Raw genomic sequence first — 27,883 nt, forward strand, 5'->3', positions numbered from 1 at the left:
TTATGGCTTTTTCAAACAATTATATGTATATGAGGTCTTTGCTTTTGCAAATACTGAATTTTGAAAGAAATGTCATTTATCATTCATGGTAATGGAGCTACAACAATGTAATATGGAACTGACAGATTCTGCAGTATACTGTAAACTTTAAATGCTTATTTTTCGAAGTTCTTTGTATGCTTAGCAATTACAGCTTTCTTGCAGTATCAGTCTTTTCTAAAGGTTCCTGTGTAAATGAAAGTTGATCCGTGAAATGTGTGCTGACCGTTCTAAAATACATTTAGATATGTAGATATAGTATAAAATGCTGTAGCTGAGTTAGCTGTAGGTTCCTTTTTTTCAATCTGTGGAGAAAAACAGGCATTTCTCAGCTGTAGCTCTTATAATTAAGGATTTCTCATCCCCATTGTACAAGTAATTGTTCAGTATGGCAGAAGAATTGTGTAGTGTGAACAAAGATCTTTAGCCTCTTTCAGAACTGTTTTGTGTAGAACTCATCAGAAATTATAAAGGAGTAAACATTCAAATTCAGAATTTCAAAGGAGTAAATGTTTTCAAATATTAACCATCTGAACTCAGTAAGCTTCAGAAGCAAGCTTGCAATTCAGAGGAAATTCTGTGAATGAGTTTAATTAGTTAAAAAAATCAAGAATGATGAAAAATCATGAATGATGAAAAAGATTAGTTCTTCGCTCATTGTCAATACAAAATATTTGTTTAATAATATGCCTATAATAAATTTTAAGATGATCAAAGAAGTTGACCCTAAGCAAGCAGTAATGTTTTGTTCAAAATAATTGGGAATAAGAACTAAGTGTTCCTGAGGACAGATTACAGAAATTCATTATTCAAAAATAAGAGGAAGAGCATCTAGTAGGTCAAACCTCTTTAAACTACATTTTCTTAAGGAGATTAATTTCATCTCGACCTGTGCAGATTATTTACAGGACCTTTATTGTCCTGAAAAAGTGTTTTTGTCCATCTCTTAAAGATGCTGAACTTACTTCAATGGATTTTATTGCTTACAATAGATTTTATTGCTTAATCTGTTTTGAAAAAAGTGAACTTGACATTGAGTTGGAAACTACTTGATGGCAGTATTATTGTCCTTGGTGGAATAGTGCTTGTTAAGGTGTTGTTCGGGTCAACATTAAGATGTCTATATAATACCTGTGGTCCTAATTCTTTTGCTTAAACACAGGTTTTCAGCACCAGCTGTGATGCCTAAGGGTACTTGAGAAATCTGAACAAGACTGTTAGTTGTTACACACGAATGACAGGATACTCGTGCCTTTCTGGAACAGTATCTGAAAGCGAGGTGAGATACTGTATGGCATCTCAGATGGTGCAGGACAGTTACGTGTAGGTAAATGACTTGAGCCTTGGGTGTCAAAGCTCCCATTATAGTCAATGGATGTCTAGAAAGTGGAGAATTGTTCAGCTCACCTGAAGTAGACACCTACATTAAGTCAGATCAACAGCATTGCAGACTCCACTGGCCGTACTGGCTAGAGGTTGGTTCACCTGTCTGCACTGGACAGCTACTGCAATTTGTGGCAGCCTAGTGTGTTGGACATCGGCAGGGTGTTAGGGCCTGAGCGCTTTCCTCTTCTAGGCGGCTAAACCAAGGAATCCAGATTAGGGCCACAATTCAGGACAGGACACAGACATAGCTGGTGTGCTGCTGCGGTGTAGCACAGACTGGGGCTGATGGTAAAGCCTCAGCCTAAAAGCAGCTCCCAAGGGAAGGGGGAGGCAAGTCCTCACTTCGAATACTTTGGGGGATCTCCAGGGGCACTCGATGCCAATGTGTGAGCAACTGAATTTTGTCCTGAATGATTATGTATCCAACAAGATTATCCATTTTGCTGGCAAATATTAATAAATCTGTCAAGATCTTCAGTTATATTTGTTTATACCTCTTTGAAGACAGGGACAGGGTGCTTATGAACAGGAATTCTGAAAGCATTTGTCTCCATAACAATGATAAGACAACATTTTCGTATATACATCATACATAAAAAATTTAAATGATCATCACCTTGTTAACAGTATCACCTTTTCAGAACTTGTAAAGAACCCTGGAGAAGCATAGATTAAGATATTTCTACACACAAAAGTTGCCAGGCAGAGGCAAGGGTTCAGTTTTATCCAGTTTTGTGGATTTTGTTGTACTGGTGTGTTTCAAGCTCCTTCTTGTATTCACAAGAGAGAATTTCCATTTAATATAAATAACATACTGAAGTTCACTGGTAAAGAAAGGTTTGGTGTTTCCAAAGTGCATCCAAATTTAGTATAGCCATATAGCATAACATCTGTTTAATAGTCTTATTTTTCTCATTACTGAGACTTGCAGAGACTAAGCAATTTATTCTTTTGTCTCCGTTACTGTACCAGTGTGCCAGTGCTGTCACAACTGCTGGGGTTGGTGGGTGAAGGTTCTCCTGTACAAACAGAGCTCTTGGAAATGTTCCAGCATTTGAGCTGCGCTGCTTGATAAAGGAAGCAGGTTAACTGCGTTGATAGCAGTCAAGCAGTAATGCAGTCATCGGGAAATTGGAATAACTTGAATAGTGTTTGGATTAAGTTACCTCAAAGCTTCAGGAGTGAATGGGTCTCCCACAGAATCACAGAATGGTGGAGGCTGGAAGGGACCTCTGGAGGTCATCTCGTCCAACCCCAGTTGCCCAGGTCCGTGTCTAGACATAGGCCCTGTGTCAGACTGCCAGCCCAGCAGGGATGTGTCAGATATTCTGGGGCACTTAAAAGGCTGGATAAGCCTATGTTTAAGTAAGTGACTGCGTCACTCCCAAGGGAGCCTAAAGACAGTGAGCTGATTAACTCTTTATGCTTCAGCCCCCTTATCATCTTTGCAGCCCCTTGTTCCAGCATATGAATGTTCTTCTTGCACTGGGGAGCACAGAACTGGACACTACTCCAGGGATGCAGTCCAACAGCTGCTGAATAGAGAGGGACAATTACTTTCCTTGACCTGCTGGCTACACGCTAGCTAATTCAGCCCAACGCATGGTAGGCTTTATTTGCTGCGAGGGCTCGCTGCTGACTCATGTTCAATTTGTTGTTCACCAGGACTCCCAGATCCTTTTCTGCAGAGCTGCTTTCCAGCCAGTCATCCCCCAGCCTGCACAGCTGCATGTGGATTTTCCACCCCAGAAGCAGGGCTTTGCATTTGCCTTTGTTGAACTTCAGGAGGTTTATACCAGCCCATTTCCAGCCTGTCTATGTCTCCTCTGTCTCCTCCAGCATATCAACCGCTCCCCTGGTTGGGTAATATCTGCAAATTTAATGAGAGAGCGCTCCTATCCCGGCATCCAGATCATTAACAAAGATATTGAACAGTATTGACCTGAGACGTGCCACTAGTAGTTGCCAGAACAGGTGGTACCAGGATGCTCAGTCCATCTGTCCAGGTGTTCTCCAGCCAGCCACCCCTGCTCGTCCTGGCCGTGGAAGCAGGTTTGACTCTTACAGTATGGTCAGAACAAATGGATTTGGTTTTCTGTCCTGCTCCAGCTGCGATAAACAAGCCCAGGGCTGCTCAACGGGTACTTCCAAACAGCACTGGTGACATGATTTCCATACATTGTTACCCTTTTCCTGTTTCTTGACCCTACTTTTTGCCACCTTTGTACCTCCCTTTCTTTAACCCAGTCTCATGTCCTCATTACTTTTTCCCCATTGGTCCCAGTTTTGCTATATCCATAACCTTATTTGGTATTTCTGATGCCATTACCTAGGCCTTACGTGGAATCACTGATACATTTAACTTGGTGCTGTTGGCCTTGCAAGATTCTGCTCCACAAAAAGGTCCTGAGTGTTCCCCTCCAGTTATCCGTGAGGGCCAGCCATTTCTTGTGTAACTCCCTATGAACCCCCTGCAAAATCCAGCCATCCCTCATGGCATTACCTGTAACTTTTGTCAGCTTCTCACAGTTATCATGCCTGACAGTTTTTGATGTCGTGTCCAGTCCGTGTCCAGATGTGTTCCATGTGCTATTCAGTTAGCTTTGCTTATATGATATGGCAGGGGAACCCCAATAATCCACTCCCAGAAACAGACACCCTGCCCTGGCTCCTCCTGGGGCTGTCATGGGGCAGCCGTTTGCCCCCTGGGCTGGGGGTGAAGCCTGTCATCAAGGGTCAGCAGGGAAGGTTCTCCAGAGCATCTTTGGACCAAGGGGGACTACTTCCTGGGGGGTATGGGACATGCAGTGAGGGGCAGGGGAAGAGCATTTGGGGATTTTGCAAGACTTACCATGAGATGTTAAGCAGAGGAACCATATGGTGGGGAAAGGGAGGGATCAAGGTGGTTTGGGGAGGAGCAAGCACGGGAAAGCAGAGGTATAAGGCGATAAAAGGAGTTGGCCACCTGTAAACAGGCTGCTGATCAGTACGCTCATCTAGCCATGCCCTGTGTCTCATCAGCACAGTCTCATTAAACTCAGTTTCTAATGATTCCCCTGGATGAGGTGCTCTCTGTGATGTCTATATGGGGGTCTAAGTGCCAGCAACTGGGATGGGGACCGTGGGTCACAGGGGCTTGTGTGTGTGTGGTGTCAGCAACTGGAGCGAGCGAGGGTGCGTCCGTCAGTGTGTGACAAAGATTAAGCCAGATTAGTCCGTGAGTAGGATAAGTGGTGTAGGAGCCAGGTATACGTGTGTGTGTTTCTGTGAGGGAGAAACTGATGTTGTGTTAGAAATACATTTGTGAATCCACCGCAGATAGAGCAGGAATTTCAATGTAAACATAGTTCTTTTAAAACAGTTCACCTGCCTGCAGAGACAGCACCATTCCAGCCACCGTTTGAAGTCCATACTGACTTTACTGAAAATGGGTAAATTTTATATATTGAGAATTATCCCTTGATAAAAAGCAGTGCTAAAATCAGATTGTAGTCACTGCAGTGGTGGAGTTCATAGCTGCATTTACCCCCATGAGTCACCCCATATGCTGCACTGGAAGAGTTAAGCATTTTAAGAAAAGAGTTCATTGAAGTGAACTTAAGAGAGGAAAGGGTCAAGCCAGGAGATGGAAAGAACCGTCTAACCACCTGGAAAAGGCATGATATTTCAATGGCTGCTTAGTTATTTAACTGTATTCTCAGTCATCCACAATTCTGTATGAAACATGCTTGGAAGAAAAAAATACTGACATTATAGAACAATGGCCATGCCTTCCCCACAGGCACAGGTCAGGTTGCACAAGTTTAGTTAGTATGTTATTTATGCGAAATGGAAGAGCTTCACTGTGCAGTGACTGAAGGAGATTTATCTTTTAATACCAGTCTGGCTTTTAGGACACGAATCTGGTGGTAGGAGAGTTGAATTGAGTTCTCTGTTTCAGACCGAGAAAAGGCAGTTTAAAGGCAGATGTCCACTCCTCAGGTAAATGCCCAAACAACACACAGACATGAAAGAAACTGCTCTGAAAAACTGTCAGAAATTTTTGCAATAGTTATTTCATTTTCATGACTCTCTCTTAGACTGTTCATCATTGCTACAGGCTTTTGAAATACAACAGAGAACACTGAAACGTGTCCCTTCGAAGCAGCCAGGATCAATTTCTTCTCAGAAGAAGCTGGCAGCACTGATTAATGTCGAGCACTATCTGAATCAGAAGGACTATGTACAAGCTACTGAAAGCTATAAAAATGCATTAACATATACTCCAACAGATAGTAAAGAAAGTATTTTTAAAAATCTCAATCAACATCTCATTCATAGTATGTATATACAAGGTAAGCGAGAGAAATTGTTCCGTTAGTGTCATGTCCTCAAAAATATAGAAAAGGAAATACTGATTTTTCAAAACCATACAATTACCATGGGTCAATTCTTAAATCATATTTCTGACATTTGAATGGAATAAGAGGCAAAAAGAAACACAAACATGAAAAGGAAATACAGCCATGTTAGCCATTTTTGTACTTATTTATCTATTCAATAAAATGTATCAAATTTTAAAATATTTTAAAATTCATGTGTAATATAGTAGATCATCAGAAGACAGTATCATATTACAAATGTAAAAATCAGGTCACACTTACAACAAAGAAAATTGCTCAGGTATGGTTTTCTACTCGCAGTAAAAGGTAGTTCTTTAAGCCCATAAAGTATTGGTTTGGAAAAACTCCCATTTACATTTGTGAATGCTTGATTCTCAGGGCCATTAGCTGGCAGAAAATAGCATTGAATTAGATATGAATTCCATCTACGCCTTTACTGAGAACTAATGATATGCGACATATTACAAGCTTTAATGTCTAGCAAGCACATGCAGCTTCATTTAAATAGAACTACTATTAACATTTTCCGGGATTACACTGATTTTCAAAGAGTGGCCATCTTATTATTATTTCTATTTGACTTCCTCCATGTTTCCTCTATTTGTTTATTCATAATAGAAATAATGTTAGCCTTGTCATTTCAGATAATTAATGGTGATGCACAAGAAAAATCGGTAAAGAATATCCTTTGCTGATTACTCATAATTACTTGGGTACTGCAATAGTTGTGCTAATGGGGAAATCTATCTTTGATTTAATTACAAAAGTAGATTAAAACTGCATTGGAAAAAATTGATCTACTTTGTTTCTGTCTTCTATGATAGAACTCAGTAGAGAGAAAATAATAGGCTCTTGATAATTATTAAAATAATTACCTAAATACTTCATTTTTAATTACTTCTTATTTTCTCAGATAATACTGAAGTTGGCTTATTTTAATTTGGATGATTGATTGTCAAGATCCAATAACTGTTTTCCCAGTCTACAGACCAGCACACTATTTTTACATGGAAGCACTAATAATGAAATTGCTGGCATGATAGATTGACATCACTACATTTTTTCCAGAAACAGTCATAGCAAAGGAGTGAAGTAATGGAATGATGAAAATCAGAGATCTGTATCCCCCAAATATAGTCTTTGTAGGGCAGAAAAAATATTCAGTCTATACACAGGTATGAAAATAGAAGAAATATGTGCTTTCTGTGGGTAATGGTATGCCAAAGTGGTGACATTGATCCATCCATTACTGTGTGGCACCTAACGATGGGTTGGGACCTCTCTCTTCCTAAAAAGTGGAAATGTCGTGCATGCTTTTTGGTAGGGTAATTATTAGATCTTTTTTAATGTATTCTGATAATATTTAAAAGAACCAAGTTCGGAATATTGTTTAATGCCTGTTGTCATGGTTTAACCCCAGCCAGCAACTAAGCACCACGCAGCCGCTCACTCACTTCCCCCCCACCCACTGGGACGGGAGAGGGAATCGGGAAAAAAAAAGGTAAAACTCATGGGTTGAGATAAGAACAATTTAATAGACCAGCAAAGAAGAAACTAATAATGATAACTTGTAACACTAATAAAATGACAATAGTAATAATAAAAGGATTGAAACATGCAAGTGATGCACAATGCAATTGCTCACCACTCGCCGATTGATGCCCAGTTAGTTCCCGAGCAGCGATCCGCCACTCCCCAGCCCCAGTCCCCCCAGTTTATATACTGGGCATGACGTCCCATGGTAGGGAATACCCCTTTGGCCAGTTTGGGTCAGCTGCCCTGGCTGTGTCCACTCCCAACTTCTTGTCCCCCTCCAGCCTTCTTGCTGGCTGGGCATGAGAAGCTGAACAATCCTTGACTTTAGAGTAAACACTACTTAGTAACAACTGAAAACATCAGTGTGTTATCAACATTCTTCTCATACCGAACTCAAAACACAGCACTGTACCAGCTGCTAGGAAGACAATTAACTCTATCCCAGCTGAAACCAGGACACCTGTTCATATGTAGAGCTTTTTATTTCTTCATGCCCTTTTATTTTTACAAGCTTTTATCTTCTAGGTGATAGTAGATCTCATGTTCAGGAAACAGAAGCATGAACAAGCAATAAACCTTCACCAGAATATTGTGGAAAAATCACCAGGTGTATAACAGTAAATAAGCTTGAAGATTGTGTGTGTGTGTGTGCGCGCGCGCAGATTTCCACTCTAAGTTTTAAAAAACTAACTTATGAAAATGTGAAAACTCTGTTTTCTTAATTTCAGCTCCAAAATTTTCCCCTTCTGACTAAAATCCAGGATTTCTCAGGACTTTCTGTAGTGTCACATATAGAATATGAATAGATCTGAAGTTTTCTGGAAGAGCTTTCTACTTCAGGAAGCTGGAAATGTTAGCAGCATCTGCATTCTTTTTGGCTCTGTGGCTCTGCCATTATTTCTTTTAAAAACCTTACCTTCTTCCCAAGAGATAAGCTATATTGCTGTATCTTATTAATTACAGCCCCCAAAACAAAATAAAAAAATTCTGCATGATTTGAGTCAATATTTAAATTTTGTCAGATTTGAAAGCATCTGAGTTATTGTAAGGTAGACATAAAATGTACTTTATTGCTTTATAATTTTTAGGTAACTTTTCAGCTCTGGAAAGATTAGTTGGTGTGCTGAGAAGAAGTGGCAGCCTTGATAGAACTGCATTTTTTTTTTTGAAATGGTGAAGAAACAATTATTTTGGGAACCTGCATATAACTACTGCAAAGGACTCTACTGCTGGTAAGGCATGCAAAGGAATATTTGTGCATTTGGGATTTTCAGAGCAGTGCTGCAGAACCTCTGTGCAGTTTATGTGACTGCTTTAAGGCTCAGTTTGTTAAATGTTATTTCTTCACGTGCACAGAAATGAAACCAGTGTTTTCAGATTTCCTTATAAGTTAGAGCTGGTAAAAATACAAACTTCTTAATAGCTCAAGACTGCTTTTGGAAAGTACAGGAGCATGAAGATGGGGAAAGCTATATGTGGAGTGAAGAGGGTACTCCAAATAGAAGAGAAGTATGTTGAATATATCAACTGCAGATACTTAACACAAGAACTTGGACTGTAAATAGTCCTCCATCTGCAACCATTAGGAGACAAATCCTGGCTTAAATTATTTCAGTGAGCCAGGATGCTGCCCAAGATGTTATTCTACAATGTAGTCAGTAAGACAATTCAAATAAGTCCTGTAACATACTGTAAAAGGCACCTGTTTATTTTGGGGATCTCAAAACATTTTCTATACATTTATGTTATACACATGACCTCTATATTCTACAAATGTAGGGGTTTACTCATTTTTCAGTTGCATATATAAGTCCAAGTGGTTCTTAGTCTACTTTTTGGCTTTAGGTCTTTTTGGCATTTGGCTTTAAAACAAGAGATTATAATTATAGGGTGTCACATCTAATATGTATCTGTATATGATATTTCAAAATACAATTAAATGAAACTAATTTGGACTATATAATCAATCTGATAATGAGAAGTTTTCTTTTCCTTTTACTGCATAATTCAGGATACACAAGCCCAAGTTGTTTATAACTGGAATCTCTTTAATTTACATTTTTAGTCATTTGTTTCTGACTTGATTGCTCAGAGTAGGTCTCTACAAGCGTAAGCAACTGGCATGTGTTAAATATCTGAAGAAGCAATAGAGAGTAGATGGCACACATCTTTCAGCCTGCACTGGACTGTCTTTGTAGCACTGAATGAAAAGCTTAATAAAATGTTCATTACATAGATGTGGAATTTTTTTACTTCTGAACATTGATGTCTACATGATACAAATACAAACCCCTTAAGAACTTGCTGTGCTGAAACGGGAAGGTCCTGCTCTTCCTTCTGCCTTGCTTCTTGCCGCACAGTCTTACCCGCTTCTTTGCACAGGCTCTGAAAATCATCCAATTCTGTACCTGCCTGATTCAGCTTTCTAAAATGACAGAAATAACCAGCAAAAATATGAATATATTTTCCCTGGGTTAGTGAATCAAATCATTTTACCATATGAGAGGAAAAGTTCCAGAGCTCAAGGCAAACGAGGACCTTGTTGCCAGGAATAGAGTGATAACGAGTCACTTTTTTTTGTAGCAACAAGCTGTTCGAGCAGCTCAGCCGTATATGTAACATTACCCTTGGCACAGCTGATGGAGCTTGCCCGATCATCCATTCTGAGCTATGTAAGTACGCGTAACTGGAGAGCGCACGAGCCAATACCCTAATGGGGTATGCTACTCTAATAAATTATCCTTGCCGGTTGCTCAAAGGTGTTCCTTCCAGACCGCAGCCGTTAATGGAAATGCTGTTCTTTAGCAGTATTGCTCTTCACTATTTTATTTGTCATCATCACCATAGTACAGGTGTATCTTTGTGAATTGTGTTAAACAACATAGTTAGCATCTGGCACGACCCGTCTGTTCTCTCGCTCACTGTTTCACAAAGGGAGCACCGTGCATTTAGTAGAGCTCGTGGTTTTGCTAGGATTTCAGGGTGAGAGTGAGAGCATCAGCTTTGACGTTTAAGGTAGAAGTTTGGAGAAATGTAGGCATCTGTGTCCCAGAGAGAGATTTGAATTGGCACGTTTCCAGCAACACATACCATTGACAGAGTTTAAATTCACTCAGTACCTAAATAAAAGTACTTCATTAATTGCAGAAGCACTCTTTGTCTAAGCATATAAGCAGAAAGTACGTACTTAAGCAGTCGTGATTCAATGCAAGAGTTGGGGTACTTGGGGAAAAGTAAACAAACGGATTCTTCTGCAAGGCTAACGTCCTCCTTCCTTGGCAGAGTTTACATGGTTGGTGCCTGATTTGTTTCTTTTTCAAATGGTTGATTTTGCACTAATCTGTGCGTCAGAGCTGGCAAACACAGGATCTGTCAAACTGTAAGAACTGTGAAGCTATAAATGAAAGGACGGCATATGTATGAGAAAACATGCATCAATGTATTGTAAAATAAGTCAAACATCTATCTGAAGAAATTCATACACTTATTGTTTATAAGTTTGTATACAGATGTATGCTTACTGCAAATATTTCAAAATTCTCTTTTTCTAAAAAGACTTTTCTTTTTCATGGTGCTTTATATAGGTAAATATGGAAACTTCATGTTGAGAAGATTGATCGCCCTCTATGCTATTCAAACAGGCACAAGGGACAATCTAATCAAGCTCTGAGATAATTTAACAAAGCTAGAAAGGGCAGTGACTGGGGCCAGAGAGCTATCAACAATATGCTTCAGGTTTGTCTAAATCCTCTTGGACTTTGGCTCTTCATGTGCCACATGACCACAACTTTTCTACAGACTGTTTATAACTTATGGAAATTAATTTTCTGCTCTGGTGAATTTAGCCATTTTTTCCATTGTTTGGGTTAAGACTACCTGCCTGAGCAATGCTTTGTGTCGATCAAATCCAAGACTTCTATTTGTAGGGAAGTCTGTAAGGTAGGTTGGCTGTTGTCTTGAGGTTTTCCTGTGCATTTTCATTTAATTGTCAAGTACGGCAATTAGGTCTTTAGCATCATATCCCGAAGTTGCGCAATTCAGTTCGAGCCTCTCTTCTCCTGCAGTCCTTTTCCTTGAATTTCTTAGGGCAGGAAGGAGATTCCAATTAGAACCCGCTTCTGCTGTATGTGAACATCTTACCTAGAAATGTCAAAACCCATCTAAAAATAGTTCAAGAGCAAGGTCCCTAATAGTTATTTGCTAGTATTAAAGAACAGAGGAGGCTGGGGAACCACTGAGGATTTAAGGAACTTGAACACAGTAATTCAGAAACTGTTATTAAAGATTTTCATTGGTAATCCCCATTAGGAAGACTGGTTTACTATCTTCTCGTCGTCAGTCAGGTTGAAATATGTTTGTTTACCATGGGTCAGAACCACGTCCAGTAGAGACCTCTGTTGCTCGACTGCTTTGCTGCGTCCAGACTTTTCAAAAAGGTGATATTGCTTGTCATATACTTGAGGGCGAAAAGATTAATTGCTTCACTTTGTGTCAGCAGCAGGCTTACAAAGGAGGCATCTGGACAGAGTTTCAGATGACAAAAAAAATCATTCTATTAGTAAATCAAATGGGTGGTATCCATTCTTTATTCCTGAATCCAACTGGCAAGACATGTCTCACGTCCATGTGATTAAACTCTTTCATCTTTAAACCAGAGTGTGTGCAACCTAATTGCCTATTGGAATAATTCCTGGCCCATATTATGCATTAAGATGTGACCAAGTATTGTTTGAGACTTTGGTGGCTGACATGGGGCAAAACCACACCAGGAATTGTGCAAACAGTTTCACAATATAGACAGCAGAAGGAAATGCCAAGCCCTTAGCTCTGGTGCAGTTTAGTTCTTGGCATAGAAGGAGCTCTGGGTCTGAAGGTAAATGTAGAAAAGTTCCCTTTGAGCCAACTAAACCTCTGGAGTTCTGGCTTTGACTTAGGCTTGGTGATATTGAAGATACAGAGCATGGAGTTGGTCAGTGTACCAACTCTCCTGACCACTTCGTCAGTTGATCAGCATGAATATGTCACTTCTATAGAAAGTCCAGGGTTTTCTTTATCAATGACAAGCATGGAGAAGGGATGTATCAGAATGCCTTTCAAATTATCTTTGTTACCCTAGTTAATAGTCCCGGTTGCCTCCTTGCCTGGTCGGAAGGTTCATGCCAGTGATCTGAAAGCTCAAAGTTTGTCATGCTTGGGAATATCCCAAAGCCCTACATGAAGAAGATCCATCAATCACATAGTAACAGGTAATATCACTGCTATAATACCAATAAATAAGGCACTGCAAGGTTCCCATCTTCTTTACCAGCAAGCACTTAGCATCAAGTTTATCAGTAAGTGACTTACTTGCCAAGAGCTTCAAACATACTAGTGGAAGTGCTAATTTAAAGCTGATGACCATGAAATGGGGAGTGGGGGAAGAAGGGATGGGGAATTGTATCCTAAGCAATGTAGCTCAAGCAAGGACCAAGAGCAAGGGCCTGAGCAGCAGGCCCAATGGGTACTGCCCCAGAGGAGGCTTCTCAGTTGGTTTTTTTTCTCATTTAGCATTTTCTCACAAAGTAGCAAGTTTCCACAGAAGTCTGATCCAAGGCCACAGCTCCACTATATCAGAGCTGACCCTGAACACAGGCAGCTGAACACCCCCAGGGTTGCAGCACCTGCCGGTGCACTCAGGACCCTTGCCAAGAGGGGTTTGCCAGTAGAGCTTCAGCTGATCCTAGGCTGGCCAAGGATCTTCGGGTTTGAGGGTATCCAATGAGCCCAAGAGCCCTGCCCTACCTTCCAGATGTTCTTGTAGTCGTTTCAGGCCAGACTTGCCATCCCAGGCTCTGCCATCCCTGTTTAATGGTGCTGGTGTTGGTTGTCCTTCTGGATGAGAGCACACCTGCAACTTCTCAGCAAGAGAAATTCTGATCCTCAGCCACAAAGTGCTTCGCTGTGCATCCAAGTACACATGTTCTTCAACTGCTGTCATATCAGATGCTTTTGTCGGTTTGGCTGAAATACTAGGCACTGCAAAGATGGTTACCTGCAGCTAAACTAGATGGGCATCTCCTCCAACCAGTTGTGAATACTTAGCCACCACCTCGACGTCCACAAGTGGAGGCACTCGGCCTTTTTCTGCTCTTTATGTTGAATTTCCTGAAATTGGCTGAAATTCTATTCTTTGAGATATGTTTTTGTATTCCTGCATGTCTTGCTTTGAGGCCATAAATATTTTTCCAGAAATTCTGATGTTGAGAGAAACAGGTATTGTAGGATGTGTGCGTTTCTTTTTACACCAGCATGAATGACATGAGAAAGAAGAAAGGAGGGGAAATAGAGGAGGGTGCCTTATAGGTTCCCCTGTGCATACTACTGAGATAAAGATTTGTCAATCTTGAGTGAATGAAGTCATACATACAGGAAAAGCAGGAACTTACATGTTAACAACACGCTTAGAAATAGGTACAGAATATCAGTATCTAACCATTCTTTTTTTAACATCTTTTCATTTCAAAAATAAAGGAAAATATAGCATTTCTGAAAACTTCCATGCTTGCAAGACCTGGAGTAGGGTGAAATTAGCTATAGAACAGGTATGCATGCAGTAGCAGTTTAAGGTGATTAATTTCTAGTCTGGGAAACAGTGATTTATGAGATATTTAGAAAAACAAATGCATAACCACTCTGTTTACATATGGGCTAGTTAGAATTTATAGACAATGATGCCTATTGCTTTATATTAGTCACTATTTGAGAAACTAGGAAATGCCATATAGAATTTAATGTTACAGTAATTTAGATAAGAAGAAGGAAGCGGCACAACAGGGTGTAAGAACAGCAGAAAAGTTATTAAAGGAGTTTTGTCCTTGTTTGCAAGAAGGCCTAAATCAGCTAAAGATGTTCTAGAAATAGTTTAATGGCTACTACAGATGTACACAATGTAGAAAAAGCTCTCAGCGTACTTGTAGAAATGGCAAAAAAATAGGTAAAAAATTCTTCAGATCTTTTCATACACATTCCTTTCTATTAGAAATTGCTAATAGACTCCTGCTTTGCTTTTTTACCTGTTTTTTCTCCACAATGAATAGCATTTTCTTCTTAACTTTAAACTAAAAGCTTTGGAATTGAATTAATAAGCATATTAAAATACTTCTATAGGAATGTGTTTACTACTTTTTCATGTTGAGTAAGGACTAGAAGAGACAGAATGTAGGCTATTTATCTTGTACTTTTTCCTCTTTACTTAAGGTCAAAGTGAACTTTTCCAGTAAACACACTGGGTGAGATTCTGACGTCATTAATACTAAACTTTTCCACTGATTTCAGTGGAGTTAGGAATACCACTATTTATAAAGCTTCATAGACTAGTTTTTCTACAGCATACAGTTTGCTTGTAGAAAATCACACCCATATACTCTTAAGAGTTATGAAAACTGTGGCTTTCAGTAAACTGCTTTCTAGCACAACAGTTACTTAAAAAACTGAAACGAGATTGAATTATTTACTGAATGTTCTGCAGAATTTGGAGGCAAGATCAAGCTACTATGCTGTTAAAAGTAAATAAATAGGACATTATTTCTCAAGACTTACTCCTTCAGTTCTGTGTTGTGCATAAATAATTTGAATTATTGATATTTTGCTCCTCTCCCAAGATTTTCAATATAGTCAAATCAATGTTGGGGAATAGCAGTGTGAAACTACAACTAGCTGAACACTCTGGTCCTGATCCAGCAAAATATTTAATTACATGCTTCCCCTGCATGAATATGTATACTTAATGATTTTAAGACTTAATAGTGATTTTTATGATTTTTATACTTAATAGAGCTATATGACTGCGCAGAACTAATCATCAATCATAAAGCATATTAAAGCGGGTAACATGTTTTGCTACTTAAAGGAGCCCTTTGACCTTGATTTGATTAGCAGTGTTTTGAATAATTAAGAGTTGAATCATCCAAATTCTTCATACTGCACTGAGGAAACACGTTGTCACATTGACAGCACCCAGCTGTAAAAGGTTATTCCTGGAAATTTTATCTTTGCCTGTAACATAGGAGATGGTTTTCCTTCTGTATCTTCTGTGCTCAATGCTCAGACAAGCTGAAAAGCTTTTACAGGTGTTTTAATTATAAGAACTTTTGGTTCATATATTCCATCTAGTTTGTCAATAATATGTTGCCCTAATATAAAGATTTCATACATAAATTCCTCTATATTATGAGATCCTAGGAACCAGTCCATAGGAATACAGGTGCGAGAAAAAAAGTTAAAAGTGCAGGTATATGTTCAGGGTTTTTTTAATGCTATATTGGGTGTTTACTATAAATGGCATTACTGAGATTTATTTCACAATCTGTTAACAACCTGTTTTGCATTAGCTTTTTGTAATACGACAGTGCAAGATACGATACGATCACTAACATGTGAAGGGAAACTGCTGTAATGCATGTAATTTATATTTTCTTAGAAGGAAAGCATTCAAATTCTTTTGACAATGACCCAAGCCCATGTGATATTTAAAACAGACTGCCAAGGCCAGAATTCAACCAAAACAATTAGCAAAAGTAAACTGGACGTTGTCAGATGCTGAAGAGTGAGAAAAAGATTGGGGTGTTAGTTGTCACTCATCTCCCAGATCATTGATCCTTATGTACTGGTTTACTCTCCAAATAAAACATGTACCGAAGCAGTACCGTGTGCCCAGGACCGTGCACCCAGGACCTGTGCCAGCATCTGGGCTCTGAAACGCACAGTGACATGACGGGCTCCTTTCCCAGCGTGTTAGCCCTCCTTTCCCAGCCCTGGGGAGCATCAGCCCACCAAGTGTTCAGCACTTTACTTGCAAACCGGGTAAGGATCCAAGATGCATAAGGCCTTATCACCTAGCAAAACGTTTTCCTGGAAGATCTGGGTTTTTGAGGGTTTCCTAACACAACGTACACATTAATCCAATTAAGATATCCAGACAGAAAAAAATGGTACCACAGGTCACATGTTCATTATCTTAATGTTTTCTGGGATATCCTGTTTTAACTCTAAATCTGTTCTGGTATCAGCTCTGAAATGCTGTTTTAAACTCAGATTAAACTCAAGAAGCTATACAGGTGGTAAACAACTATTTATTCTGCATCTCTCGAAGGTTTCAAACTTGCTTTCAGTTACCTAAAAGATAAGAGATGTGTGGAGGAGATAGAATTTTGTCATGATGTAAGCCATTCAAAAGACTTTGAATTGCTTCATAAGAAAAATATTTTTTCATTTATTATTAACGGTCTTTTTTTTCAACTAGGTTTTGACACTCTCTCCAAGTTATCCAGAGATTCAAGAAGATTTTAGAAAAGGCACAAGCAGCAATCAAATCCTAAAAATAAGATCTTACTACAAAATGTTTAGCTATTAGAGATGTCAGTAAGCACTAGAAATAAGAAAAAAGTTGAGTAAATATGTATTTTAGACTTTTTAATTAACATAAAATTCAAGTTTTCATTTTTTGAAGAATCACATAGGAAGACAACTGTTTAAGAAAAGAATAAGATGACTCAGACATGAACACTAAAGTGTGTGTGTGTGTGTCTGTGTGCGTGTGTGTTCAGCAAGGGAAAGCTTTAGGTTCACCAACAGGGGACATTGCATTTATCATAGCTGTATTATAAAGATGATTCAATTTTAAAGACAGTGAATATCAGACCCTCTCTCTTGCAGCCAGTTATATTATCTGCTCAGACTGAAAGAAACCTAAAGTGGCAGTAAATTGTGTCTCTGTGTTTTGTTTATCCCTTTCCTTTTTACTTGTTATCCTCTCTGAACTAAAAAGGTCCTCGATGAAGCAGACGCTTTCACATTCCACGTACCCTCAACAGTCTGTATATCAAACTTCTTTAAAAATCACGTTCAGAGAAGAGTTTATGTGTGCATTATAACTTGCCTGCACCTCAGCTGCCTAATAAATTTATCAGGTAGCATTTTCCCTGTATGAGTACATCGCAGTGTATACTAACCCTAGAGTTACTCAGTCACTTGCCCTTTCCATCAAACATCATTATGTGAAACATCAGTAAATATGGGTTAAGTGTGTATATTTTATGAGACCGACCTTAAATTTAATAAACTTTTTTACCACTAAAGTGAATATAGAGGCATTACCTCATGTCATTTTACATTTCCAGTGTTGAAATATGATGTTTTCTCACATACATTTTATGTTCATTTCTTCCTAAGAATTTCTTTTGAGTCAGATATATTTTAGATGAACCTTCAAAGATATGCTTCCAGATACAGAGATAAATGGTGTGGTCTGACAAATTAGCCATTTGATATCATGCTTACTTTTTTACAGCTCGATAGTGCTCATACTGAAATAAAGGCTTCATCCTGTAGCAATAAAAAGAGGAGGGAAGAGTGAAGTAATTTGTCCCTTTATCCTCATTTATTGATGATTAAGGCCACTGTAGTGTATTTATTAAGAAGTGTACATTAGATCAAGGTTTTGTCGGTGTTTTCAGGATAGTGTATCCTTTTTTACTTATATAACAGAAGGGTTTCTGCTCATGTTGTCTTAACTTGTTGCCAAATGATGATAAGCTAGGAATATTTATGGGTTTATTGGTGTGTCGATCTACTCAAACTCAGGTATGAAAGAGAAGGAATATAAAGGAAAAAATAATGAAAAATTAAATACTCTGTGTGCATTGGAAGGAACCTTCTCTAGTCCTACTTAATACATTTAAAACCATCTCTGTTGAGAAGAGGAGCATGTGCTTTACATTAGCACATACTCAACAATGTGCTTAATGCTATCCTGAATAGAGATGTTACGTTGAATTGCTGCTATGCAGAAGAACGGGAACCTTGGCATCTGCACTGCAAAAATAAAACTGAGGCTTTCATTCCTAGAGACATAGCCAGTAAATAAAGATACATGTAGGGCTGAATTGTGTCATGCCAAAGATCCATCTAGTCAATAGCCTGGTCACAGTGGCCAATAGCAGAAGCTTGGGAAAGGCGTGTAAGAGCAGAGCAGACATAAAGCTGCACATAAAGTAAACATACACAGTAAACCCTCCCGATGTCTGGGAGTCAGTTTGTGCTTTAGGGCCTCCCCGAAAGATGACTACATCCTATCTTTGTGCTCAGTAGCTCCCAATGGATCTCATCAAGTCCACCCAAATCTCCTTATTTCCTTGTACAGTGCTAGAATCTTTCCCCACCATCCATCCTATCCCTCACAACCTCTCTTATCCTTCCCATCACTCCTAAAATAATCTACTTACCCAGAAAATGCTGCTGTCATCAAAATATTTAATTCTGATGCTCTGAGAACAAAGAGAAAAAGGCTGTATACTAATTAACTAAACAGTGCCAGATCATTAATTAACTGACCAATACTAGAGCACCAATTAACTAAACAGTGCTAGAGCACCAACGCAGACATTGTCCTGCTTTTTCTGTACGGTTAAATGTTAGCACAGCCCAGTATAACACTGGTTTGCACCAGCCCATACTCTCCATAGCAGCTTTTATGCACGGTTTGGAAAGTTACTATGGACGAGAGACCGTGCTCCATAGGCAGCACGGATGAGACCTCTCTGTTTTAAGAGTATAAAAGAGTTTTGCCATATGGACACAAACAGGGCCTCTTGAGTTGGCTTTGTGGTGTGAAAGATGTCCCATTTTGTTTACTGGTAAAGTCTTGGAGCACAGAAATTCATTTTTGCCTACACTTGTGAGAAACCCTGAGATGGCTCTGGCTTGAGATGGTTCTTCAAAGAGGAAGAGTCCTGGACTCCGATTCCAGGACTGTTCATGTTCTGAAACAAATTTCATAGACCCTGGAGGGTTGTGGGCCTCAGATTTAGCAGTAGGTAAGGCGTTGTGTTTTGGATGGCAGCTCTAGACTTCAGCATCTCAAGCCAAGCTTCACAATTGGAGCTCCATGGTAATGCCGTGATACCAAAACCTAATCAGCCTTCTCTTTGCCACTAACGCCAATGTCTATGTTTCTTCATTTCCTTCCCTTACAGTTAAAAGTCCTAACTCATAAATTCAAGGGGTTTTGCCCTGCCAAGTGCTTGTACATGGAACAGCTTCCCAGTCCCAACGCTTGAACTCCCGTCTCTCCGTGCACATATGTCCCGTAGGTTCAACTCTTCCACAAACCATATATGTAGAGCTCAGAGCAAAACACAGACAGTCCCTCAAGAGCTCTATGCTAAAACAATGCCTGAAGTGGAGAAATTCTGAAAACAGCTGTAATTCATCACCCTCGGTGTAATTTATTTCTCCTTTGGGCATTACAACACAGCCCAACATTAAAGCCACTCAGCTGCAAAACGAGTATGATACCAGGCACATTGCTGTAGACGACAGATTATGGACAAACAATTACTCAAGCTAAATGGCATGATGTCCAAAAGGAGAATAAACAAACAACAATGTTCTTCGACAAAATTGTATGTAGGGAACGCATAAAGTCTTTGGAGAAATAAATTAGCAATAGAAAAATGAGTGAGCTGGCCAGGTCTAACAAGGATGATGAATGTAGGGAAAGTGAGTGAAGAGACTGTTTGGCTAGGAGGCCACTTTCTGACCTCCTAGCCAAAACTAACTGGAAGCTAAAAATGATCTATGATGTAAGGGGGAAAAAGTGTTCAATGACTTAAAGAAGGTCTCAGTATTGAAATATCACACTGAACTTTTTATGGCTTCCAGTAAAATAAAAAGGATTTGTTAAAGAGGACTGTTGGGATGATATGGAAAAGGTCCTGGTCGTACTCTATCCATTCTGTGGGCAGTGGATCCCGTTAGCATACCTGGATGGGTGACCCTTGCTATCTTCTCCAGTTCATTTCCTTAACTCTTCCTTTTTTGCTTCACAACTGATCTTTGGCTGCAGTTGAAGTTCAAGGTGAGTTTTACTTCCCACCCATCGATGGCCTGTGTGTCCCAAGAGGATTTCCCCTCATCATGGAAACAAGTCTCTGAGTTTCCACCAGCGACAGGCATTTCTTGTTGTCTTCCTCACTGGACACGTAAAACAGCACTGTACGTTACATTTAACTGAAGAACTTATGCATCTGCTATGCTCCTGGATAGATGCCTTAAACAATTAAAGGGATATAAATCATGATACTCCACGAGTATGAAATGGTTAGGGGACTGCAGTTAATGGGGATATAAAAAAGCAAAACATACTTCCCCCTAGAAGAAAGTTATCCATTACATTTTCTTCTGAAGTGCTATGTCAAGGCCACTGTCAATGATGGGATGCAGGTCTTGGCAGTATGAGCTGGTGCCTCCTCTACCCACTGCCTGGCACAAGCTGCTTTTCAACAGCTTGGCAGAAAAGGACCTGGGGTCCTGGTGGACACCAAGTCAAACACGAGCCAGCAATGTTGCCTCGGGACAAATGAGGTGAATAGCACCCCGGGCTCCATAAGGCAAAGCATGGCCAGCAGGCTGAGGGAGGAGATCATTCCCCTCTACTCAGCACTGGTGGGGCCACATCTGGAGTGCTGGGTCCAGTTCTGGGCTTCCCAGTGCCAGACAGACATGAACATACTGGAGAGATCCAGCAAAGGGCCACAGAGACGATGAAGGGACTGGAGCACCTCTCCCATAAGGAAAGGCTGAGAAAAAACGAGCTGGGACTGTTCGGCCTGGAGAAGGGAAGGCTCAGGGGGGATCTTATCAATGTATACGAATACCTGAAGGGAGGGTACAAAGAGGACAGAGCCAGGCTCTTCTCAGCGGTGCCCAGTGACAGGACCAGAGACAATGGGCACAAACTGAAACATAGGAGGGTCCATCTGAACATCAGGAAACACTTTTCTACTGTGAGGGTGACTGAGCACCAGCACAGGTTGCCCAGGGAGGCTGTGGAGTCTCCATCCTAGGAGATATTCAACAGCTGTCCAGACATGGTCTTGGGCAACCAGCTCTCAGTGGCACTGCTTGAGCAGGGGGGCTGGACCAGATGACCTCCAGATCTCCCACATCAATCATTCTGTGATTATGGGACCTTTTCCATTCCTCAGAGATAGCCCAGGTTCCTTCCCACTGCAGCATCCCCCTTGGCCATAGCCCAGCTCCCTACCTCCCCTCCTGCCACTGAGAGCCAGCGGTTGGAGGCAAGCAGAGGAAAACTCATTCAGCAGGGATGGAGGGAGCAGAAAAGGATCCTAAAAAAAAAAAAAAAAAGGATCAGCATGTCCAGCCAAGGTCAGCATAAACATGTCCAGCCAAGGTTGAACCACCCTCAGTGGTTACACTTCTCCCTGTCTGCTATTGCTCTTTTTATCTAGTTGACAAAGATCAGTTCGTGTTACATGGAGTAGCAGACAGCTGGACTGACAGATATATTTCTGACAAGGGAATACAACATGTGTATCAGTAATTGCTAGTCTGAAGTGTTGGCTTCTTGAGCCTGGGTTTGCACTGCTTTGTTTTTGACTCGATCTGAGAGCACTCCACATTTATCAGTTTTTTTTCTGCTTCATGGCCCTGTGGGAACTATGCAGTGTGGAGGTGTTTGTGTAACCTTGGGCTCTAGCTTGAACAGTTCACTGGTCCCCCTTTTTTCCCACATTTTTCCAACATTTTTGATCAGTTTAATGAGTTATGAGTATAGATAAATTTTATTAATCACAAATTTAGACATAGCTTCTTATCAGATATTTTAGTATAAAAAGAATTTTTCTTGGGAAAAATGCTGCCACTTCATTAAAGATGCTTCAGTTTCTGGTTCTTCTTAGTTGCCTGGGTAAGTTGCAGTTGAAGTATTGGAGCTGGGAAAGGGTGAACCTCTCAACCTCTAAGTGGTGCAGATTAGAGCATATCAATTTTTTTTTTCTGCAGTTACTGTGCTGGGGCAAAACCTAACATGGACACAATTATTCTGGCTGGAAGGTTTTTTCTCTGTTGTGGGAACAAGATCTCCATGAGAAAGATTTGGTAGTTCTCTGGGGGAGGGGAGGGGAATCTTACACCCCAAAAGAAAAGGGATTTAGGTTGGCGCACAACCACCTGGCAGTTAGGGTGGGGTTGTAGGGAGTACGGGAAACGAGTCAATTTTTATGAGAGCTTTGCACCTTGAAGCCTCTTTAGGGTATTTTTCAACCATGGAGGCTTTAAAGACAGCCTCCAGGATGGAGGGCGATCACAGCGTCACCACGTGCAAGTCTCAATCGCTTGATCCTTCAGACTGCCTTAGCTGGCTGCCCTGCGCAGCACAAGTTTGTCGCCAGCAGTAACCCAGTGACTGGTGCTCATTAGGAATCCGCACGACAAACTGCGCTCCTTTTTTTGTGCGGTTAGGGGCAATCTCTGGAAGTCCCCTCAAGGATGCTCTTCAGGAGGATGTGCTGACAGGGCGAGTAATTGGAGGCCACGAGGCCGAACCACACATCTGGAAGTGGCAGGTAATGCTGGTGTCTTACACTTGAAAAAAAGCCTTATACTTGAAAAAAACAGTGAGGAAATGACACCTTCCACTGTCCAAAGCCACACACATCATTTCTGCAGGGGCACGGCATGGCTTGGGCGTAAAATATATTGTCGTTTGATCCAGGTATCGGTCCAGGTTGCTTATGCCGACTACCCTGGGTACTACTCTCACATTTGCGGTGGAACCCTTATCAGTGGCAAATGGGTCATGACTGCAGCCCATTGCCTCAGCATGTGAGTAGGATAAAAAGTGTTAAAACTCCGGTTCTTGCTGCAGGTGGGAGCCAGACCCTTCTCATCCTCTGAGCTCCCCATCTCACTGCACACTTAATCAAGGGAACTGGAAAACTCTGTTTGCTTTAGCCTTGATTTTACATGTGAATTGCTGACTTCCTGGGAGTGGAAATCTAGCTGATTGCTGATTTGCATAAGAGGAGGTGCATTTGCATGGATGTGAGCATTTCGAATGGGTTTGCATCCTGAGAAACCTGTGCAGAGGTGGACAGATTGAACAAAAGGCACGTTTTCTCGCGGGTCATGTTGTACAATTTGCTCTGCAGCATGTCTAACATGCACCGCCTAAACAATACAGCGTGACACCAATAAGCAAACACTCCTCTTTAATTACTCATGCCTTTAGTGAATGTACTTACAATAAAGTGTAACAAGCTGATTCTTCACACTCTGTTTCAGACAGATGCAGAGACACAAAATGAACGTTCTCGTTCAAGGCCAAGCTCAGCACTCTCAGCTGATGCTGCACCTTCACTTGCTTCGCCAGCAAACTGCAGGCAGCATTTGCCTAATTCATAAGACCATTTAGCTACAGTCCATTGAAAATCCTCCGGTGGAAGGTGCTTTAGAAATTATTACATGGGTGGAAGGTGCTTTAGAAATTATTACATGGGTGGAAGGTCTCAGTGGTGCAGGAATTACACTGCAAAGCTAGAGGTGGGGAGTAGTTTTTACATTACATTTACATTACATTTACATTCATCACATATTCTGTGATTCGTTTTCAGGCCACCAGGATCAACCTACCGAGTGGCTCTGGGTGAGCACAATCTCTTGAAGGTGGATGGAACCGAGTACTATATTGGTGTGGATAGTGTCTTCATTCATAGTGGCTGGAATCCCAACCACATCGCCAATGGGTAATTATTTTGAATATCATCAGATGGTTGAATGGTACTTAGCGCCCTGTCCCGCTAGCGTTTATGTGGATATTCAGTCTAGTTCCCAGTGAGACTGGATTTGTGGGAAGCACTGGAAGGTGATGCAATGGAGATTTTCCAAATGACCTCCTCTCTTGGAGGTGTCATACAGTGTCTGTATGGATAACCTCAGCCCTGTTTTGCCCAAGATTGGTGAAAGATGGACCTCACAGACAAATCCAGGACATACAGCAGATTCTGCAGCTTGCCAGCTGTCACACCACTGTTTGCATCTGATGAAGGGAAGCCAACAAGGAAATGCCGAGGGACTATCCTAAATCCCCCCTCGGAGGCATGCCTGTCCACCCAGGGTCCACCGAAATTCACTCTGAGGTTGGGTCCTTCCGAAGGAGTAGGAGATTTTTGGGGCGGTGTTAGCCCTTTACCAGTCTGTACCATGGCCCCTTCTCTCTTAATTGCTCATATTTTCCTGTCACCTGTGATAGCTATAAGGATTAATTAATGATGTTTGCAAGGTGCTTGTCTATCATCGTGCCGGAGGCCAGAGACCTGTATAAGTGACAAAATGTGGGTGAGGACGTCTGGTTTATGACTACTTCAGGATTTTCAGTAAAGAGTCTTTTACCTGTATCCCGTTTCAGCTACGACATTGCCCTGCTGCGCCTCGAGTCTCCTGCCTATGACAACGGGTTCGTTGAGCTGGCACTGCTTCCACCTGAAGGAGAAATTTTGCCCAATAACTATCCCTGCTATCTTACCGGATGGGGGGTCGTTAGCGGTAAGTAAAGGGGAAGGAGAAGTGGGACCACTGTGCAGGTAAGGCTGCACGAGACAGGGTCCGGGCGTCCGTCCTCAACCGCTGGAGTTCCTGGACCAAAAATCTCGCCCTTTCTCTGCTAGTGGATGGCAGCGGCACGGATACACTGCAGGAGGTGATGCTGCCGGTGGTCGACCACGCCATCTGCTCCCAGGACGACTGGTGGGGATCTCAAGTAAAAACCACTATGATCTGTGCGGGTGGAGACGGCGTGAAGGCTGGATGCAGTGTAAGATCTGTTACTATCAGAGGATTTTTCAAGCTCCCCTCTTTCTCTTTCCTTCCTATCTGACCTTACCGTTCCTTCAGCTGGGACCTGTTTGTGCCATTTCTCCACCTGCAATAGCTCTCCTGCAAATCCCGTCCCCTTTGCTGCTTTCTGCTGAATATTTTCTAAACCAGACTGCTCCACATTCCCCCATCTCCCCCCAGGGCAGCCAGCAGAGAGAAAACCTCCAGATCCTCAGGGTGCATCTCTCCCCTCGGATTTTGGAGGAGAGATTTGCCCTTTCTTCCAGCAGCATGTCCCATTGACCAGATCCTGGAGACTAGGTTCAGACTTCGGCAGTCCCCTCTGCCCTCATCCCAAGGATGAAATCTGACCGCTCCTCCAATGTTGCTGTCACGTTGCACCCCGGGCCAGGCAATGCTCCCTCCTGCTTGTCACCCTTCTCCTCCCCAGCTGCTCTGCTTACATGGACAGCTGAGGTTGCTGCAAGTTTTGGCTATATCCAACTGCACCGTCTGGCCCGGGTTAGGTGGAAAATGAAGATGCTGTGAGGTCCCCTTTATTCCAGGGGCTCCAGGTGGCCCCAGGGACAAGGCAAGGAGGTTTGGCATGTGAAGGTAGGGGATACCTGTTACCTCTGCCTGTATTCCTTCACTGCAGAGGTGGCTTCTGGTGGAAGAAACCAGGCAGAGCCCTTAAAAATTAATGGACAAATACGTAACATATTTGATTATGTAAATATATGAATATAATAGAGAAACATACAGAAATAAAACAGGTTGTAGAATTATACATAGTACAATTATAGTATAATTATAGGTCTATAGATATTTTGTGTATTTTTTGGTGTGGTTTAATTATGGCAGAACCTTGTTACAAATCGGGTGTTGAGCCAAGCAAGAGCCTTTATCTTCTCATATATTTTAACTTGAGTTGCTTTCTTTTTCACCACCTTAACTTCCTGGGATGCTTTGAATATACTTGTTTGCAAATAACAAGGGCAGCAGTGTTTCCCTTCTACCTGGTTCCCTGTAGCTGGAGAGTGCAGATTTTTTTAACAGAGATGCTGTGCGGGTGGACCTTGCTGGGAAGGATTATGTGTGATGCAACATGTGCTGGACCATTTGCTCACAGTCACTATCTTTGCAATGCTGGTGGTAAATTCGGGTTTCAGCCCTTCCTGGGGTGTGTATGTATATGTATGTGTGTGTGTGTCTGTGCATGTAGACCGAGATAATAAATAGCGGGTCTGATCTTTGCAACATCTTGGGAGGTGCTGGGCAGTCTCTGCTGGGGAGCAATCAGCCCTTTGCAAAGAAAGCAGCACAAACTTTTATTTTCGTGTTCAGCACAGTGATTAACTAACTAGTGCTCCTCAATCCTATCCAGTCATTCCTCAATTACTGAGATAATTTGGCCTAATATGTTCCTCTCCTTCTTCTGATCCAGGGGGACTCTGGGGGCCCTCTCAGCTGCTACAAAGACAATAGCTGGCAAGTCCACGGGATTGTCAGTTTTGGGCTGGTTCCTTACTGCAACACCTACAAGAAGCCAACAGTCTTCACACGTGTGTCAGCCTACGTGGACTGGATCCGCAGTGTAAGTTGCTTAGTGCCTGCGAAGTAACTTCATGCATCTCCCATAAAGGCAAGGGAGTGCCAGAGGAATCAGAGTCTTTCATTTATTAAACCATTCGGAGTTGAACTGGGAGATCTGGAGAGGTCTAAAATCAGGATATTTGGTGCTACTTTTGGTGCAGCCAAACAGTTGTAAGGAAGGAGCTGCTGCCTTGGAGCTGAAATGCTCTGCTGAGGACAAGGGACAAAATTCAAGCCAGGCAGGAGCTGGGCTCTGTGCCCAGTAAATGACCATCACCATTCACCCAGACAAAACCTTACTGCAGGAAACCACTGAAGGATTTAGCTGGCCGGTGAATGGGAAATGCAGCAAACATAAAGCATCTCTACAACTGCAAGTCCTGCAGTGCTGCGCTATGCGCTCTCAGCTTTACATTTGGGAATGAGCAACGAGCTCTTTGCTCCCAGAAACAATGTCTGGCACAAGGAGCAGCTGTTTCCCAGGCACAGGGGATGGTTTTCTTGAAATGCTGTTGTAAACCGTGGAGCCTGCTGGAAAGAAAAGTGGGGAGAGGTATTTTAAATCACTGCAAGGAAGAGGGAGGCGACTGCGGTCCATAAACCTTTCTGAGTGGGAACAGATTGTTAGAGCAGTCCCCTGGCCCAGCTGGGAACAAGCCCTTCTTCAGAGCACTTATGTGGGAAGGAGATGTGTTGTTCTGACTCTCTACTGAATTCACCTCTTTTTTGTTTTCCAGACTATAACGGATAACGGGGGCTTCTAGAGAAGGATCAACTGGTGCATGAATATGAGAAGAGCTAGAATGAAGTATCTCTGCTTATTAACCCACGTCTTGTCCCTTCTACACCTCTTTGGGCTATCAATAGCAAGGTTTGGCTGAGAGTATAATAAAGTATCAGGGACTGCAACCAGTGACCTGTTGCTGTGTTTGCTCAGCCTTAGGCACCAGCTTAGACCCCGTCAGCAGGGAAGGAAGCTCCAGCAAATGCCGCATCCTGTAACGACAATATAAACCGACGACGGTACCCTTAACTTGGGGCTGGGCTGTGGGCAGCGAGCATGACTCTTCAGGGTTTTCATTTGGGCACCAAGCCCACCCTGCAGAAAATGACCATGATGTTTTTTTCTTGCTGAGGGATTCCTTAGGGAAAACCCCACCAGCCGCGAAGGTGGCCAACTCGGTGCTTACAGGTCGGTAGGAGCAGAGCAATGGTGTGACACTGCTGGGGACAAGTATAAACTGGGAGAGGAGTGGCTGGAGAGCAGCCCTGAAGAAAGAGAACTGGGA

General features: G+C 41.7%; 1 protein-coding gene across 1 annotated transcript; it reads left to right on the plus strand.

Annotated features, from left to right (window-relative positions):
* Positions 1 to 19,834: 19,834 nt before the first annotated feature.
* LOC104325027 (elastase-1) lies at positions 19,835 to 27,472 on the plus strand. The gene is made up of 8 exons (XM_009929497.2): positions 19,835 to 19,880; positions 22,647 to 22,750; positions 22,900 to 23,009; positions 23,798 to 23,929; positions 24,592 to 24,728; positions 24,851 to 24,996; positions 26,446 to 26,595; positions 27,332 to 27,472. Exons 1-8 carry the CDS (start codon positions 19,835 to 19,837, stop codon positions 27,356 to 27,358), a joined length of 852 nt encoding a protein of 283 aa, XP_009927799.2. The 3' UTR covers positions 27,359 to 27,472.
* The last annotated feature ends 411 nt before the right edge of the window (positions 27,473 to 27,883 follow it).

This window comes from Haliaeetus albicilla, chromosome 2 (assembly GCF_947461875.1).
Source record: "Haliaeetus albicilla chromosome 2, bHalAlb1.1, whole genome shotgun sequence".
Taxonomy (NCBI): Eukaryota; Metazoa; Chordata; class Aves; order Accipitriformes; family Accipitridae; genus Haliaeetus; species Haliaeetus albicilla.